Here is a 12319-nt window from a genome sequence, read left to right on the forward strand (position 1 = left end):
ATAGAATCAAATTCTGTGGGAAACACTGAAATGCAACTGGTATTTTCCTTTTAATAATGTATTTTAATGCATTTATATTACTATGAATTGAATTGAACATAAATGTATTAAAGTTTATAGAAAAATACATAAAACAATAATAATAATAATAAATAAATATATATTAAACAATTTAAATGATTCAAAAACTAAAACCAGATTAAAACAAACAAATAAATAAAAACATTCACTTCGACTTGTCTAACTAATTAGTTTTTATTCACTCGAGACAAAGGCGTTCCAAGAAGTCCCGGCCTGTATAATATTCTAATGTCAACTCACCACACAGTTTTCCTCCCAAACATTTCCAGTTGAATGACTTACAAACAAATGCTGTTCAAATCAGTACAAGGAACCATATAAAAAATATTCTTTTGTGAATCAAACAACAATTGCAAAATTACAATTGCATTTACAGTATCAAATACAGTAAGAATATCAAACACAGCTGAACCAGCTTTTCCCACATAATTACCCACCAATCGCTCTACAACCACATCCTCAGTTATATAAAGAGGCAAGGCAACAATGAAGTAGGCAAAGAAAAGCTACTTACTTTCTCAAACCCAAACAACTCTCCCATTAACATGTGTCTACATGTTCTTGTACAAGTAAAGTCATTATACTATGAACGTGACTGAACCAAGGAGGAGGGTTAAATCCTTCCAGTTGGCACAGCTCTGTGAAATGTGATGCCCAGTCAGGTTTCATTGCTTCACCTCAGCTGATGGACCAGAGGCGATTAGGAACTGCCTGTCGCCAGCCTCCACGAATCAGTATTAGCATCAACATTTACCTCACTAAACGGATCTGATTCTACATTAATGTAATAAGTCTGGAAGCATTTACAGAGGCCTGACTATGGAAATTCTTTGTGGGACATTAAACAAATGCCTCTGTAAGCTTTCAAGACTTTGGGCAAAGGTAAACCCTCGATGACTGGCTCCTTTCTCAAGAGATTTCCTGAATGCTTCTCATGGAATGGAAATTGTTTTCAATAGGGATGTCCCGATACCACTTTTTCACTTCCGATACCGATACCGATGCCGCAGCTTTGGCTTTTGCCGATACCGATATTAATCCGATATTTTTATTTTATTCTTAAACTAATAAAAAATATAGCAATTTTCTCAATTAGCCAGCTAAAATATACCTCCTATATAGTCCACAACAACAGTTGATTATGAAAGATTGCCACCCTTTATTCAAACACTACAAAAAAAATAAAGAAATATATAAATGAAAGAAAATACAGGTACTTCAGTACTTAAAGCTAGCTAGCTACCAACAGGTTTAAAGTTAAAACAATTTAAACAGCAGCATTCTACATTGTAAATACCAGTACAGTTTTTGTTTTTTAAATCAAGTAGAATTTCTATAACTGTGTGTTAAACTGATTATCACTCTTGTGTGTGTTAAACACAATCTACTTAATACAGACAGCTTCATTATAAAGATAAACAACAAATCCCCAAAATATATGATCATAATCTATGACAAAAATGCTATTATAAACTAGATTAGTGGATAATACACATGGCTCTTTTTATTGTTGTAAAATACATTCATGAAAAACAAGATAACAAAAATGAAAAAGATAATTATTTTAGATATAGCTAAATCTGCTATAAAATTAAGACGTGTTTTAAGTGTATTGCACAGCTATTTAATGAGGCAGCAACATTAATAATTATTAATGTTAATAAGCTTTAATTGCGTCACTGCATTATGATATGAAAGGCTCCAATACAGTGCGGCACAAAGCGCGAATGCGCATCCCGAGCGGAGAATGATGCGCTTGAAGCCACGTGGAGTTACAGCACGCAACGCATCGAGTCCGCTTTAAAAAGTTCAAAGCACAACGGAGATACATATTGATGGACAGTGTATTATACAGTATCTATCTATGCAATCGTTTATTGAGCCTTTTCTTTTAACAGTTTTAAATTTCAGTTACTGTGCGCGTGAAGAACAATTATAGCGCTCTGACTCTAGTGTTGTGATCAAACCGACAGCGTCCGACACCCGGTAGAGAGTAACACGATTGAGTTACAGCAATAAAGTCCAGCAAGATAAAGTTGTTTTATGCGAAAACATAGACCTTTATCTTACAGATCAAGTATAATAGTATTAACATTGAATCATCTTGAAGATAGTTTCATCATTGACTGTATCATTGACTTCATCATTGACGCGCTGTTTGAATGCTGAATGGAGAATGACTGACAGCCGCGAGAGGGAAAAGTTTACGTGAACTTGAATTTAATGACTTAAATATTAATTTATATCTCACATAATGGCTTCAGAACACTTATAATAGAGTGCACGAAAACGTTATGGTACTTTAGAATGTTGTTGTGCCTTTTGTGGGGCTTAACAATAACACATAATAGTATACCCACAATATCGGATTTGGATCGGCCTCGTCTGATCGATGCTGATCGATACCCGATCCCGCAAAAATGGCAGTATCGGAGCCGATACCGATCCTGAGTATCGGATCGGGACATCCCTAGTTTTCAATTGTGTTAAGCGAATATAAAGTACTTAAAAGGTTTATTGCCGAATAAGAATCAAATTTGATTCTTTATTCACCAAGTGTCTGCGCAAACAGAAGGAATAAAGCTCATTCTGATTCTGAATTTGATCAATGTTATGTTGGAAAAATGGATATATCCATCCACAAAACTTATTGACTTGTTTGACCTCCATAATCTGGTATATATACCAGATTATGGAGGTCAAACAAGTCAACAAGTTTTGTGTTAGAACACCTCAAGCACCTCAAGAAGGTATCCAACCCAACCCGGCTTCACCAAAATGGCTGATCTGGGCACTATTAGCTGGTAGTGCAGCTGATCAACCTTATAAATCAACTAAAGACCAGCTTCAACCAACTAGAAACCATGTAAACCCAATGACCTGGCACTGATAATGCTTCTACTTACATTGTGATCTTTTGGGGTAAAAGGTAATAAAGAGGACTGTATATAATGAAAAGTATAAAAACCAAATATTGAACTTGTCTTAAGATAAATGGCAGATAGTCTTCAGGATACCCACCTTTCTTGTGTTGAGGGCTACAACTTGACCTCGGAGTATGTGTCGCAGGCGACTTTGGAATGACGTCTGGTCGTGTCGGGGTAACTGACTTCCTTGCGGTGTCCATCTTTGTAGGCCTGCTGGCTTCAAGTCCTGTTGCTTTATTTGAAGGGGTGTTGACTTCCTCGGAGCTGGGATCACTGGGATTGACCTCGGGAACAGTTGGGGGATCTGAGACAAAAGACCAAAAAGAGTGAGAAACTTCAACCAAGAGATGAAGACCAGTTGAACTTCATTCCAAAACTACAGCAAACACTCAAGTGTATTTGTCTACTTGATGTGTGATTACACAGAAGAGTCATTCAAAGTTACATTCAGTAGAGATTAAATCCAGATCGATTTATTTGATTTGCACACATGATCCATAAAAGAATATTTCAAAGACTAAATGAGTCACATCAGTGACATCCAGACGGCTCAATTTGAACCTTAACTGCACTCCAGTGAATTGATTATTGTTAGGTTGAAGGATGGTACAGTCTCTTCCCTCAAGAACATCAATTTAGTGAATAGGGTAAACACAATCTCTATTACTGATCAAAATCTTCAAGACAATCAAGGCTAAACCATATGATTTACTTCCTGCAAAAAGAAAACATTCCAACAACTGCCATGGATATAAGATGACCATTCAAAATGCCACAATCTAAGAGTTTCATTAACATTCACTGCAGTTAATGTCAGTATATATATATAAATCAGATTCTAGGTTATTTTTATTTTTTATTATTATTATTTTTTATTATAATTTTTTTTTTTATTAAAGAATTGTTTTTATAGTTTTACAATATCAGAAACATGGTACAGGTGTCTCATGTCAGCACATACAATCATCCATCAACTGGTAGTTAAAGGATCGAGTGAAGGGTAGTAGCAAAAAACAAACAAACAAAAAAACACCAAGAGTGAAGAAATAAAAACATTCAACAGTCATTCTCAAGAAAATTCCAAAGAGGGGACCAAATACGCCAGAAATCATTAGACCTCCGGCGTAAGTAACAAGTTAGCTTTTCTAAAGGAAGGAAAATAGCAATTTGATTCATCCACATATTAACAGAAGGGACATGAGGAGTGGACCACAACAGGAGTATACACTTCCTCGGTCAGTAGGTACAAAGATATAAAACACATTCTAGATCATGGTTGAGGTGTAATTCAGGTTATCTTATTTCTAATGGTGGTTAATTTATGCAGAATCTTCTAATAGAATCTTCTAAACAATGAGTGATGTACACGCGCGAGAGATCACTTCCGGCGCTTGCGCAGACAGTAGCGCCCGCGCCCTCAGATCACTTGAACGTGGCTGTGGTTACAAGAGGTAAAAACGATATAAATACTGTTCGTTTTCTCACACAAACCGCTCGTTTCGTGTCTTATGCCATCAATGTGTACTTACATTTACGAGTCATTAAATCATGTTTCATTTGGACTTCTCTGCGCATGCTCTTTGAGGTGGTGACCATAGACCTGCATTATATGACTGACAGACAAGACCGGTTTGACCTAAAAATATCAAAATTAAAACCACTGTGGAAACAAAGACACCTACATCTTGGATGCCCTTGAGGTAAGCTAAAACATACCAAAAATTAATTTCAAAGTGAACTATCCCTTTAAAACGCAATAGATCATTACTTCCTAAATCAAAATTCAATTGAAGCGAATTGTAAGGAGCTACAGATTCCAACCGCTATTGATACGCTTGTTGCTTACCTGGCTACTTGAACAGTCTAAAAGTCTAAATTGAAAATTTTCGTCCAAGAAAACGAGCAATAAAGCATGTGCTGGACTTCTGAGGCCTTAAAGCCATGATGTCAAGTCGAGACAGTAAACACAAAGGCAGGAGGTTCAACAGATCACATGTTTTTCACTGATAAGAGTGTGACCTGGGTTAGAGTCCAATGTGAAGTTGGCCAACATTAAAGACTCAGTAAAGCATCTATGTATATAAACAAACACACACACACACACACACAGTCAGTCAGTCAGTGTGAGGTTGAGCAATATACCTTAAAAAAAAACTCAATATGTTTCAGCTTTTTTTACGATATTCAATACATATTTTAATTATTTTGGTGCCAATTAGATGTAAAACACAAAAAATTAATAAGCCTAATTGTCCACACTGCTTTTCACACAAAAAAAGGAAAATTAAGAATTAATTTTTAATAATTCATTAACAAAACATAGCAAATATATACAGTACCGGTGTACTGACGAAACATGCTACCAGATTGTGCTACCAACAAGGGGTAGATTTATGGTAAGGGTAAAATGGGAGAACCTGAGCGTGTAGCGCAAATCGCCAGAACACCGGTCAAAATTTGGAAACATTACTATTTTTTATATTTTTAAGACTGTGTGTGTGTGACAATAAGACTCTTATGCTTGTCAAGTCTGCATTTATTTGATCAGGGTATCTGCACACTTTTTAAAGTCAAATTTAAGGCTTTTTAAGACATTTTTAACACCTGAAGAAATCAAAATTAATACCTTACATTAGGGGTGCGCAATATTGAAAAAAAAATGTCTCAATATTTTTTGTTGATGATAATTAGATGATATTTTACTGATTGTGTTTGTATACTGGTACCATGGCTGGTTTAGGCCTGTTGTTGACAGCTGACTCACGAAGATATTCATATTTTTCATATTCTATGCAGTGGTCAGTTCACAGCAGTGAAAGGAATTAACATTTTTTTATTAAAGGGCAAATTATTTGCAACCATAAATTGAGTTCCAGGGGCATTTTCACCCATATGGACTTTTTTTTTTTTTTTACTTAGAGGTATGCATCACCTTTTGTCAAATTCTAACATTCAAATTAAATTATATTAGAATAATAACACAATACCACTGTTACCAGTTATATTAAATCATTAAATCAAAATCCATCTTTGCAGTGCAGAGGAGACACAGAAGCAGCATCAGAACTGGCATTAATATATTTATACTCCATTTACAATTGCATAAATAAAGCTATGATATATTCAATTCTTTCAATTCTTAATTCAATATTTAAATATGAACTGATTTCTAATTGTAACATTTTAATTACAGGGTACTTTAAATGTGAAACTAAACCCGCCAGTAGGTGGCGGCAAGTCACTGTCTCAGGGAGTCATTCATTCAAACGATTTGTTCAGACGGCTGATTCATTCAGGAACTGCAAGTGATTGTTCATTGAATCGTTAAAATGATTCGTTCAAAACGCGGATTTCAGTCAAGAAATCATCGCTGTCTTTTGCATTGAGACTGCTACGGTTTCATTTTGAAATTCTCGTCAGCGAAATAAAGGGAAAACAAACAATATTGACAATATTGTTTATAAAATGTAACAATGTTAATTTAACTGTTATATAAAATAAATATCATATTTGCTATTGTGCACGGGAAAACAGCCCTCTTGCTGATGTAATATTGTATGATAACAACATATGATATATAAAATACAAAAACTTTATACGTCTATTAGGGAACATACCTATAACTGCACTGACACATCACGCAGTGAAAGCAAGCATGAGAGACAAATGCGATGTCAGCTCGCAGTGCGCCCTCGTACATAGTTAACGTTAAAGTAAAACAATGATTACAATATCATAATAGACAATACACATCGCACACCACTACGCACATAAAGAATGAACTTACAATTGAACTGAAATTAACCAGCTTTCTTCTCCTCTCCTGCTGTTTCGCGTGCAGGAGACAGACGTAATGCTGGCGCGAATGTGACGCGAAATGTCACGTGAACGAGCAAATCCACAAAGAACGAATAGTAAATAAAAAAGTACGCTAATTAGATAGTTTTAATTTGGAAAACATTTAGATATGTCTAACTCAAATTGCCATTGAAAATTTAAGACCTTTCATAAGTCAAAATAAGAATTTTTAAGACTTTTTAAGGCCATAAATTTTTTAAATCTAATTTAAGACTTTTTAAGACTTTTTAAGGACCCGCGTATAAAGAAAAAAAACAGTAATATTGTGAAATATTATTACAATTTAAAATAATATACTTTAAAATATCCTGTGATGGCAAAGCTACATTTAACTAAACGCTGTTCTTTTTAAAAACTTTTTATTCATCAAAGAATCCTGAAAAAAGTATCTTACTCAGGTTATAAAACAATATTACAGTAAGCAGCACAACTGTTTCCAACATTGATAATAAATCAGCATATTAGCATGATTTCTGAAGGATAATGTGACACTGGAGTAATGATGCTGAAAATTCAGCTTTGATCACAGGAGTAAATTATATTCATATAGAAACCCACTATTTTAAATTGTAATAACATTTCACAATATTACTGTTTTTTTTTCTGAATTTCACATAACAATTGCAGGCTTGATGAGCATTCAAAATTAGTAAATGTTTCCAAACTTTTGATTGTTAAATACTGTTGTTTATTAGAAAAACATTTATATTTTCTTCAAATTTTTATTTTCTTCACATCATAAATGAAGAAAATCCCATATCAACTTTCAGGATGTAAACACAAATCAAATCAATCAAAGCTCAGAATCAATTTACTGAAACCGTTTAATTCATTTACCAACTCTAACTTTTTATTACCTCAAGAGGGTCACCTAATGTCTATGTTGTGTAAAATTACATTGCCAGCAAAACAGATACAACACAAATATATTATGGATATTCAACACATCATCTAGCCCTATACTACAACCTAGAGTAAAAATCAGCTTGGTCGAGCAAATATGAAAACATCCTGCTTTTACTGTGTTGTCTCTATTCTCTATTCAGCTGCAGCGAGGCGGAAGAGTTATTCTAACAAAAAAAAAAAAAAACACATCAGTGGTGGCCTGTTTTATGCCTGGGAGAATGAGATTGGACGGTATGGCAATGAATGTACGGGGGTTTGAGAGTTTTACAGGGACCAATATTTGGAGATTTGAGCAGGCAACTTCAGCTAAAGTTCTTCTTTACCCTCAGGTGTGCTTGAGCCGAGATATGACTCTTTTTGATCCACCCTTGCATCCCTTTTCCTCTTGCCACTGGCACTGCACGCTGTCTAGGGACAAACCGAGCAAACGCTGCCATGCACTGCATTATTCATGTTGAGCTAAAAATACCATTACCACCAGACATGAAATGATAAAAAAAGACATTAGACACAAGAAAAGATCTGGGTTGTTGCATGCATAAAAGGTTGAGATTTAAACATAGGAGTCGGAGAGTAGCTGTACTTTGTCATGAAATCTCCCAGTTTAAATCTCAATCTGTAATGTGGATGCTGATTTCTGTTGCATTATGCATTTGCTTGGTACTCATTATCATGTCTGGAAAAATAGACTGATACTGTAGAAATGCACCATGCTGTCAATCACACAAGCAACTGACACATAGAAAGGAAGATTTCTCAAACAGCAATTTACTCCAAATTGAATGACTCCAATTTCTATATGTGGTAGCAATGCATCCTGTTAAAAAAGTTAATACTGTCTGACAAAAGTGTGGACTGAGGGGCCAAAAGGGGACACATCTTGTGCCAGAATTTTACTATCGGTGCATCCCTGGTTATTAGGGGTGTAACGATACACAAACCTGACGGTTCGGTTCGTCCCACGGTTTTGAGGTCTCGGTTCGGTTCGGTTCGGTTCTTTTATTTTTTATTAAACAGTGCTTTAATGAACAAATTGTGTCCTTGTCTTTAAATTAATTCAATTACAAGTAAACGTTTCTCAAGGATAACAAAATTATCTGCTAATGCTGTAAACTACAGCCCTTACTTGCACATTACTATAACATTAAAGCTTAACAACAGAGCCTACTTTTAGCCTAAATGATATAATAATAATCAACACTCAAATAACAAATTGTATGAAAACATGTAAACTACACATAAGGCAATTTTTGCATTAACATGTTTTTACTCTAATTTGTTATTGTCATATAATAATTTACACAGTTGCTGTTATTTTCATGACAACTATTTTAAACATACATTAAATAATCAAGATATCATAAACAGGTTAAGTAAAATATAATATATAGGCTAATATATAGCATTTATTTAGTGAAAGAGTTAGCAAACCAGCAAGCTGTGGACACTGAATGACTTGCCTGAGGTAAATATAAAGCTATGTGAAAAACTAAGCGTTTTATTGACGTATTTCCGCTGTTGAAACACTGATTGAGTGTTTACACGAGTTATGATGCCTTTCAGTAAGTATACTGTATCTTTCAACATACCTTCGGGTGTCCATTCATGTTTATGCTGTAACTGAGGAAGAGATGATCGCGCTCCGCGCTGCCGCATGCATTCAGTGATATCTGTCACGCCACATCTAAGAGCGCCAAAACGGCATTTATTGTTTACATTTCGTGATCACCTTGATTATTATCAAAAGTAACAAAACACTGAGCTTATTGCGATTATATGTGGTTAATGGTGGTTAGGCAACAGGCAGCCCTATTCGTTGTGTACACATAACACATGAGGTGCAATGAGCCGGGTCTGGGCGGGGCAGCAGGGGGCGGGGCGTGTTCGGTTCGCCATGAGAGTATCGCGATACGTATCGTGGGTGGTGTATCGCGGTTTTTCGGTTCGGTTCAAATATCGTTACACCCCTACTGGTTATAGTATCATAGTCATAAAAAAAAAACTACAGGCAAACATATTCTTAAGACAACATCTGCCATTTTTCAACAGCATAACTGACATGAAAATGCTTAAAACAAAAAAAATGCATAAAAACAAATATCTATGAATGAGCTAAATCTTATTAAAAATAAAAAGCTATGAATGAGCTATGTTCTATGACTCATCCTATTTCTAAAGGATGAGGACTATAAAACAGTATAAAATTGTGTTTAACTGTAAAACACATAATAAATACATTTGACTTCAAGCATATCTGTTGCTCTTTTTCAAGGACAATGTGTCATTACGTTGCCCAAAAACCACAGAAAGCCCATTAAATGAAGAGAGCAGATCAGTCTCGCCAAAAAGGGTGCATTGATCCTGAAGGGTAGAGATCTTGAGCAATGCTCTTTTTCAAATATGGAAATGAGACAAACAGGGAGCCGGAAGTGGAAGCAAGCAGCGACCGTTGAATCCAACATCGGAAGAGGTGAGTGGGGGGTTGGGGGGAGAACAGAAGAACCGAGAGGCCGACTGAGAATGGATCTGCATCTCATTTGAGGCCTAATGGATTACCTCATCCTCAACCCCCGGCCCCTCGCCCCTCACCCCGGATGGATGATGTAAGCAGGCAGGGCGCCTCTTCTGGGGGGAGTGTGAGGGAAAGGAGCAGACTCACTGGAAGCCCAGAGTAAACACCAGCTGCTGGGACAGAGCCAAAGATAGAGAGACTATGATCTGTAATGGTGCTCCAAAGTTCTGACTGTCTGGAGTTGTTCAAATAAAATAAATTTCCTTAAGCATCTCAGACTCCAGCTTGAGGTGCGACCCAGAGCACTGCACAAGTGAACGACTGGCTCACTGCATGCCTGACAAATGCACTTAGGATTTGAATGGCTCACATCGGAGCTCAAACTAGTTTCTGTGCGTGTTTGTGTGTGAGGGAGTGTCTTGAGAGAGGAAAGGAAAGATATGGGTGAGCTGTAGCAGTAGTTTAGGATTGCATTATGTTTTTCAGCTTCATGCATTTGTTAAGTTAAAGGGAAATAACATATACACTTTACTTAAGAAAAATACAATATTATAGCCTGGATGCCAGTCCGAACCCCGCCCACAACATTTTTTTTTTTATTTTTTTTTTATCCTTTATTTAACCAGGAAAAAAACCCATTGAGATTAAAAATCTCTTTTGCAAGGGAAGTTGCTTTTTGGTCGGGAAGTTCGGTCTGGACTCGATCCATTGAGGAGTAATTATGATCGGTTCAAAATTAGTCGGGCCAATCAAATTGCCAGGGCGGGCTTTATACGATGATGGACAGATGATCTGCAGTTACGTAATCCTCACGTTATCAAAGAGCGCTTGGGTTGAACTGGTTTACCGCAAAGTTGACTGCAGCTGGAGAACTGAGATGTATAGATTTCGCGATCACATCTGTTGTAAAAGAAATCGACAGCGCATTCACTTTAAAAGACGAACAGAGAACTGCAATCAAGGCATTTGTCGATCAGAAAGATGTGTTTGCCGTCCTTCCTACGGCCGGGATGAAAACCCTGTGGTCTTTGTGTTTTCTCCTTTGGGCGCACCCATGGAGGACCAAGTAAAAGAAGCAACACTCATTATTTTACTACTTCTTCCAGCGTGCGTGCAGTTGAGTTCTGTTGACAATTTGCGTAGCTCATAAAAACACTTACTGCGTTGCTCTGATTGGTTGTAGACAACTATGCGTAGCTCAGCATACGTCACTTACTGTGTTGCTCTGATTGGTTGTAGACAACTATGCGTAGCTCAGCATACGTCACTTACTGTGTTGCTCTGATTGGTTGTAGGTCTATCCAATTGAGTGCAGAGTTTTTTTTTCCTGGTTTGGTTAAGACACGCCTCATAATCAAAGCCCTATGGAGCAGTATCAGACTCACATTCTGACTAGAATATGAGTATGACGAAGTCAGGCTAACAATATTAAATATTTTAAAATGAAATTTTCATTTTAATTGCACGCACGCACGCACACACACACACACACAAACTATACTGTAAGTGCATGAAATAAACAATGATATGAAAAGTAGCCCATTTCTCATCTTATTTGATTATAGATTTCTTATAAAATATGAATATGATGGGATGTAAACCAAAAAAAGATTTAAAAGATACAACAAATGTTCATAAAATGAAAGAAGAATCTTTGAGTAAAAAACAAAATGCTTAATTCTATTTTAAATAATGCAACAAGTTGCAAAGTTGCGAGACGGCAACAATAAAAAAATGATCTCTGTTGTGCGATGACAATGATATTTACCATTCCAAAACCACATTCATTGCTAAATACCAGTGTCCCTCTACAAAACCACAGACAGTGAGGTAAGATGGCAGCATGCGGTTTGAACCCAGCAGACGTTCTCTTGGGTCTGTACCCAGAATGCCCCAGCATGTTTTTGTCTAAAGGACGATTCTCAGAGGAAGTGACAAGGACATAGTGTGGCAGGCCACAGCTGAATGCAATGATGGATGCCATGCCATTCATAACTTCCTGCTCGGTCATCATGAAAGCAGTCATGTTTAGTGA

The 12319-nt window shown here is 36.4% G+C and overlaps 1 protein-coding gene across 5 annotated transcripts in view; it reads right to left on the minus strand.

The window, feature by feature from the left end:
* Window positions 1-12319, minus strand: part of map7d1a (MAP7 domain containing 1a) — a 61943-nt gene that overhangs the window by 36506 nt on the left and 13118 nt on the right. For all 5 annotated transcript variants that reach the window (XM_056270828.1, XM_056270826.1, XM_056270829.1 and 2 more), the window contains exon 2: window positions 3103-3312. In XM_056270828.1, the coding sequence (XP_056126803.1) occupies window positions 3103-3312 (210 nt within the window). The remainder of the gene's footprint in view (window positions 1-3102; window positions 3313-12319) is intronic.

The sequence above is a fragment of the Rhinichthys klamathensis genome, unplaced genomic scaffold (assembly GCF_029890125.1).
Source record: "Rhinichthys klamathensis goyatoka isolate OS25496 unplaced genomic scaffold, OSU_Roscu_1.1 h1tg000309l_1, whole genome shotgun sequence".
NCBI classification, from domain to species: domain Eukaryota; kingdom Metazoa; phylum Chordata; class Actinopteri; order Cypriniformes; family Leuciscidae; genus Rhinichthys; species Rhinichthys klamathensis.